The sequence below is a fragment of the Lolium rigidum genome, chromosome 3 (genome assembly GCF_022539505.1).
Source record: "Lolium rigidum isolate FL_2022 chromosome 3, APGP_CSIRO_Lrig_0.1, whole genome shotgun sequence".
NCBI lineage: Eukaryota > Viridiplantae > Streptophyta > Magnoliopsida > Poales > Poaceae > Lolium > Lolium rigidum.
Window position 1 is genome coordinate 99,159,170 of NC_061510.1, and position 7,721 is coordinate 99,166,890.

At 46.1% G+C, this 7,721-nt stretch overlaps 1 protein-coding gene across 1 annotated transcript; it reads right to left on the minus strand.

Annotated features, from left to right (window-relative positions):
• Window positions 1-2,859: 2,859 nt before the first annotated feature.
• On the minus strand, window positions 2,860-4,217 carry LOC124702009. The gene is made up of 4 exons (XM_047234104.1): window positions 3,781-4,217; window positions 3,593-3,685; window positions 3,333-3,470; window positions 2,860-3,160 (listed from the first exon to the last, which is right to left on the minus strand). The coding sequence occupies exons 1-4, from the start codon at window positions 3,991-3,993 to the stop codon at window positions 3,119-3,121; spliced, it is 486 nt and encodes a 161-aa protein (XP_047090060.1). The 5' UTR covers window positions 3,994-4,217; the 3' UTR covers window positions 2,860-3,118.
• Window positions 4,218-7,721: the final 3,504 nt, after the last annotated feature.

A 7,721-nucleotide genomic window follows, 5' to 3' on the forward strand; every position in this document is an offset into this window, starting at 1 on the left:
CTAATAAAATCAGCCAATATAGGCCTATTTGTCTCCTTAGATGCATTTACAAGCTTCTTACCAAAGTTCTCACTTTAAGGGTGGAACCTTTCCTTCCCAAAATTGTTAGCTTGCATCAAAATGCTTTCATGAAGAATAGGACCATTGTTGATGGGATTATGTCGCTTCATGAACTGTTACATCATACACATGTGAAAAAAAAATTGGTGTTGTTCTAAAGCTTGATTTTGAAAAAGCTTTCGATAAGGTAAATTGGGATTTCCTTCTTGACAGCCAAAAAGCCATGGGCTTTGGAGAGTTCTGGTGTAGTAAAGTAGAAAATATCCTTCGAAATGGCACGGTTTCGGTGAAAATTAACAATATAATAGGGCCTTATTTCCAGAGCTCAAAAGGGGTTCGTCAAGGTGACCCTCTTTCTCCATTCCTCTTTAACTCCGCGGCACAATGCCTTACTAAGATGATTCTTGAAGCCCAAAATAATAACCTCCTTACTGGTTTGGCACCTGATCTTATTGATAAAGGAGTGGCCATTATGCAATATGCGGACGACACAGTTATCTGCCTTTCTCATGAGCCTGACAAGGCTATCAATTTGAAAATTCTGCTCTATTTGTTTGAGCTAATGTCGGGGCTTAAAATAAATTACCAGAAAAGTGAGATTTTCCTTATTGGTGGGGACAATGATACTGCCAACTTCTATACGGACATGTTTGGATGCCATATAGGAACTTTACCTATGAAATATTTGGGCGTTCCAGTATCCTTCCGTGGTTTAAAAAATTCAGATCTTAACTTCATTGATGTCAAATTCACTAAAAAGCTTGATGCCTGGGTTGGTGGATCCTCCTCTTCTGGAGGAAGACTAACTTTAGTTGATTCCTGCCTTTCCAACCTTCCTTCTTATATCATGGCCATGTTCCTTCTAAACAAAACTTTTATTGAAAAGTTGGACGTGCATCGACGTCGCTTTTTTTGGCATGGTAAAAAACAGAAAAAAGGTTATTATATGGTCAAGTGGACCAGAGTTTGTCGCTCCAAGAAAAAGGGTGGTTTAGGAATTAAAGATATTCGGAAACAAAACATTAGCCTTCTATGTAAATGGTGGTGGAAACTTGAAACCCTGGATGGTTTATGGCAAGATATTGTTAAGGCAAAATACTTAAGAAATAAAACTGTGGCAACGGTTTCCTCAAAATTCAATGATTCCCCATGTTGGAAAGCAATTTTAAAAGTAAAAGATACATACTTTGCTGGGAGAAAGGTAGTACTGAATAATGGAAATATCACCAGGCTTTGGAAAGACCCTATTATGGGCGAACAACCTTTTTGTGAAAAGTTTCCTGTGTTGTTTAACCTCTGTCAGGTGCAGGACTGTACTGTGAAAAGCTGCAAAGAGGCAAACTTCGAGATTCCCTTCCGCAGACATTTGAGAGGTGAGTTACTGGATCAATGGCAGCATATCTTGAATACCTTGCTTTTGGCTCCTTCTCATGATGAAAATGATAGGATTACTTGGTCTCTGAATAAGAATGCTATTTTCTCGACTAAATCCATCTATACTTTCCTGGAAAAAAACCTGGCCGGTGCTCACTATAATTGGATATGGAAATCCAAGATACCCTTGAAAATCAAAATCTTCATGTGGCAAATGTGTCAAGATGCTATTCTCACCCGAGATAATATGAGAAAAAGAAAGTGGCCTGGTTCTCCAACTTGTTCCTTTTGCAGACAGGTTGAAACAAACAATCATCTCTTTTTTACCTGTAACACCTCCAAGGTAGTTTGGGGTGTCTTGGCTGTGGCTATGGGAGCGAATTGTGTCCCTACTTCCTTTTGGCAGGCTATGGCTTGGTTTCATTACTTTTCTCCTGGGTTTGATAAATTCTATATCATTATCATCGCGGCTATTTGTTGGGCCATATGGAATGTGAGAAATAAGATCACCTTTGAAAACCATGTCATAAAATCACCAAGCGAAATTTCATATTTTGCGGTGGCTTTGATCTTGTATTGGGCAGGTCTTCAGAAAGTGGAGGACAAAAAGTGCTTGGTCGACGGAGCGGACAAGATGGTGCAAGCAGCGGCGTTTGTCTACCCCAGGTCCAGGCGCCCAGCAACGACATCCGGGCAAGGACAGTTGCTGATGATTACGGGTGCCTGAGGTCTCTCCATCGTCTCTTGGCTGATGTCCCAGGATGTTTGAAGTGTGGATGATGGTGCTTCCAAGCTTTTGCTATGGGCTCTGCTACTTCCTTAGTTGTTCAGTTGTTTGATTTTGCTCCCTAGTTTCTGTGTTGTTAAAAGACCCTGTTAAGGCTAGGATTCTGCTATAGTGGTATCAGGTTTTTGTCCCATAGCGGGTACTCGACGGCGAGTACTCGTAGTGGGTTTCCTGATACTGCTCCAGCTCGCTTCCCCTCTCCCTAACCCCTCTCTGTTGTAATTACTACTTGAACCTGTTCTTTCCGTTTATTGCAATGGAAAGGGGTGGAAGCCCGGTTGGAAGATAGCCATGCATGTGCTTTTTGTGATTGCTTTAGAGACTAATCTTATTGACATCTGTTTGGCGTGGAGTCAGCGATACATAGATTGGACCATGGTGCAGCAATTGCTAGTACTTTATTTCCTGTAAAATTACTTAGACAACACAACGGTTTTCAGATCGATGAACAAGCTTTATAACCTCACAAGAATTTCATCTCATTAACGAATAGAAAAGACACGCGTATGCAGCCTTAATTTGTGAATGGCCAAGTTAATAGGAGTGGTTTCTTATTTGGCAGTGGAGAGCATACACATCTGATGTCTGAAGATGCCCTAATCTTGTTGTTTATCATCTGTCTGGTTTGGAGTCAGTCCTACACAAAATTGGACCATGATACCGCTTTATTTCCTGTACTTTTACACCGTGCTTCAATACCCACAACAGAGGTTCCGAAATCGACGCACAAACTTCATTAAGTACAACGTCACAAGAATCTCATCTGAATAACGAATAGCAAATACACGCACGCTTCGTGGGTTTGTGAATGACCAACCAATTTGACCGGGGAGGTTTCTTCTTCGCTGGTGGAAATCATACACATCGTGAACTGATGGCTGTAGATGATTCCTCAGCTCAGCTGTCGCTTCTGTTGGGCTTGTCTGACGCCTGGTGCACCTGAAAGAAGGAAAACCATTTGCCTGATTACCGCTTACGGATGCAGGAGGGTTATCGAACAGAATCGTATCGCTCGTTCACGGATCATGAGAAGTGCAGAAATGCCGACTTGTATGGTAAGAGTGCAGGGTAAAAAGAAGAGACAACCAGGATCATCTGCCTGTCCTCCTACCGTGTCGGCCGACGGGATCCACTCGTTGGTGGCAGGATTCCCCTTGCAGGAAGCGTGGCGCTCCGATGCGTCGGGGTCCTCGGAGAGCTCGAAGGAGGCGCCGGTGGGCTTGTCCATCTTGATGAAGCCCGTCCCAGTCTGCAGGGCATGGGCGCAGCCCACCAGAGGTTAAGTTAACAGCTCGCCCATACTGTAATTTTTGGAGATCAAAATGGTCACCCGGCCGGGCCGGCAGCAGAAAAAGGCATACAGAGACCTACCGTGTGGTGCTGCTTGCCGACGCCGCCGAGGTCCTTGTAGTACTCCGTCTCCACGAACTCCTCTCCCGGCTTGCCGCCCTCGAGCACCAGTTTCTGCAGCAAACGAACCACCCGCACGCATCGATCGTAAGCTCCTTGTAAACGGCACTAGGAACTGGAAGAGGAGAAATCAAAGGAGAGCGAGCGACCTCGGTGTGAGCCTCGAGCTCCTGGAGTTTGTCGAGCTCGGGGTGGGAGGAGTCGACGAACGCGTCGTCGGTGTAGACGGCGGAGTGCTCGCTGCGGGAGGGTTTGGTGTGGCGCTTGGGCGCGGCGTCGTCGTAGTACTCCCGCACCTCCGCCACCCGCACCGCCTCGTCCACGGGGGACAGGTGCGCGTCGCTCCTGCTCGGCCGCGACATCGATCGATCTCTCCGCACTGTACGCTCGCAGGTCGATTGCTAGCGCTACTACGGCTACTTTTGCTTGTGCTCGTGCTTGTGAGTAGTGGTATTGATTAAGCGCGGTTGTGTCGTACCGGTGGCGGAGGCTGATCGAAAGCGCCGTGCTATTATGGTGCCGCGCGCGACGGTGGCGACGGTGCACCGGCGCTGGGGCCAACGCGATATTTGTGAAGGGTAAAATATCCACGGGATCTAGGTGGAGTGGATAGAGAGGATGGTCCATGGCTTAGCGGGAACGACGACGGACGAGAGGCCAGGAATGCGCAGCCGCTCGGCCGTCACGTCGGAGGCGGCGAGGCCGGGGCCCGATTTGCCCTTGGTTTGTCTACGGTGCCAAGATAAGGCGTTCTACTGCACATCGGATGGTGACGGCTTCTGAGTTTTTGAAAAGGAGGCCGGCCGACTAGACGTACTAGGCGTCTGCATTATCGATGAGAAAATGTAGGTTCCTGACGGAATGCAGTCCATATACAAATATTTCTAAGCAGGGCTTACACCACACCTACACTCATTTCGTGCCAAAAATTCGAAAAATATGTCTACGCCGTTGTACCAAAAGGCTTAGTTTCATCTGTGAAGTTTGAGGCCGATTAGCTGTGCGGAGATACAAAATAGATAAAATTTGATGAATTTTGTAGTAGTCAAATTTATCTGCTACCACTTCTTATTTTTGTGGAGGCCACATACTACAAGTTATTCCTCTGAATATTTTTATGACTAGCAAAAGTGCCCGTGCGTTGCATCGGAAGAGAAAAAAACTACGTCATGGTTAGGTGCCGCCACTACCTCCTGAGTCCTCAGGCCCCACCAACAGAGCCATTAATGGCCATCGCTAGCTCACCCAATTAATTCTGCCAAGAACTTCGCCTATCTCGAGTCCAGAGTAGAGAAATGAGAAGACAACGGATAGATCATTGGGCGGGATATAAAGATGTGCAAAGATGTGCATGCGCGGCGCCCTCCAACACTGCCAACACCTATGCATTTGGGAACTTTTCATAATAATAAGTATAATCAAATTTCCCGGATTATGCTCATTTAGGAACTCTTTTAAACAGAAAACTTATTTGAGTTTTGGAGAAGGAAAGTTATACTAAAATTTCTGAAAATATTTCGGAAAATTTAATTATGGTGAGGAATTTTAAAACCCCTATGAGAACTTCCACTATTTGAAGTTAAATTTTGAACCTCCAGCATAACAGACCACAGAATTCCTATAGATCTTACACATGATATAAAAAAGAAAATAGAAAGAGGCCTAGCATTACCTGTTTGGTCCAAGTAGCCGGCGATCGTTTGTGAAAAAGAAGATCCAAGATCATTTATTAAATTTCTCTCTGCTGCATCTTTTTCTTTAAGCACCTGCACTCAAGAGGTAGCTCAACTGGCGTAAAATTGAGCCCAGCGGCGGAGCACAGCAGCCGAGCGCCGCACGCGAGATCTTCCTGGAAAATTGGAACCCATGCATCGTCGTCCTTCAGTACTCCTGCTTCTGCCGAGACGCCAAATATGGAGCGCACACCATGGCCACGATCTGTAGCTCCCGTCCTCGCTCATCATGATCATTATTTTCCCGATGTACTTCTGATTCCAAGTATGCCGTCCAGCAGCCTGACAGCCTGACGCTGCTGCAGAACTCCTTGAGGTATCGATCACCACGAGGTACGTACGTCTCGCTCTCGTTGGTCACCCAACACACGCATCCGGGCGAGGGTCCACTGGTCGACGTCAGGGAGGCGACGGAGGGAGTATTCGATGCAGCGCCGCAGGCGGCAGCCACCGACGAGCTAGCCGCCGACCCAATCGACCATGAAACCACCGTTGCAGAGGAACGCATTTCCGCGCGCGGGCACAACCAGTTCTAGGACGACCCGAGCACGTACATGGGGTGGGTGAAGGTACTCAATCGCGACCAGCTCCGTCGCTGGCTGTACCTGCTCCAGTCTCGGTACCCCGTGTCTTTCTATGTTGCCGATATAGGGTAGCTGCGGTCCGCATTCAGCAGGCCCGGAAGGCGCCATCCATGTCATACCTAATCTTGAGCAGCCCTAGCGTCTAAAATTGGAGTCAGCGGTGAGTCGTATCGGTCGGACGGAGACCGCAGGAAACCAGACGTACACCTTCTACTCCCCCGCCGCGGCGGCATCCTTGCGCTCCATCTCACCCATCCTTGGTGCCGGCGCTCCGGCAGCGATCGACCAGCAGCGCCGCCGCACGATTCTAGCGCCTCCGTGTTTTCCCGATCGATCCTCCTTGATCATGCGTGAGCTAGCAAGTCTGATCGTTCCCTTCTATTTATATGGCCCGTTTCCTTGTGGTGACTTGGGCCGTTCGGTCGGCCCACATGAAGCGAAGCGAGCGATCCTCCAGCTCGCACCAACGTTCGCTCGATCAAAAAAACATAAAACATCGAACCGTTATCACTTAGCGGTGGCAGACCCAGTAATTTTTTCAGCACCAGGTCAACGATCCAGGAGCAAAATCGGAAGAAAAAATGACGGACGACGAAAACAATCCTTCCTTTATTATTAGATTAGAGGTATAGATAGATATAGTCTTCTACTTCCACCGATCTAAATTACTTGTCAGAAATACTCATTATTCAGCTTTTTGTTGTTGTGGTTTACTATAAGAAAAAAAAAATCAAAAGGTAGTGGGGTGTAGGTGTTATGTGATTCAGCCACAACCTTTCCTATGTAAGAGATAATTTTTTTTTTATACTTGACCTGTTGAGTATATAGTTTCTTCCATTACCAAAAGGATGTCACAGCTTTGTTCAAATTCGAATAAATCTATACGGTAGGTACTAACTTCTTTCCAATAAATAAGACATGTTTTTTTAAATTTGTCACCTGTTCCAATAAATCAGGCTATATTTTTCTGAAGGAGTTAAATAAAATTTGACCAAACTTTTAAATTTTATTATTATCAAGAACTATGATATTAATGGTGTATCTAACGGTATTGATTTTGTAATGTGCATATTAATGATTTTTCGAAACACTTGGTGAAACTTAATGTAGTTTGCCATGGAAGAAGAGAGTAGTATGTTTGAATACCTCTATTGTTTTAACACAAGGTAATGTTAAGAAAGGCACGTGCCATAGGATGCTTTTCTGTGGGCACGACGGGTAAGATAAAACATTTTAAAGTTTGAAAAACATAAAAATCCTACCTAGTAGTGGACTCCATATATGTGGTTGCCATATTAAATCCATGCTCATGAAGTGTTAATATGGGGCACGTGCCCTAGATAGCACAATCCTTTAACAAAGCTAAAGCTATTTGGCGAGTTTGAAACCGAGCGGGAATCAGTCATAATCACCTACGGTCATATATAGACGGATCATCTAAAAAAAGAGGATTTCTAGACGGTGACATTTGTAAACTCACTCGCTAGTCGATCTACCACCGCCGCCGGGGCAGCAACACACAAAATCCCTGCCGCAGGACATGGCGACACCCATCAGTCGGTGACCGCATCAGCAATTAATGCCCCATATATCATCATGGTGACCATCCTCTGCAGGCTCCGGATCGACGAAGCGGCAAGGTGTTGAATCCTCGCGTCTCGCTAGAGCCACCTCTTCCCGTCCACCCTTCTCGACTTCAAAACATACCTTAGCAGGGCTGGAACATTGTGAGGGCTATCACCTCCATCCTCGCCGCCCACCCCGAAGATTCCA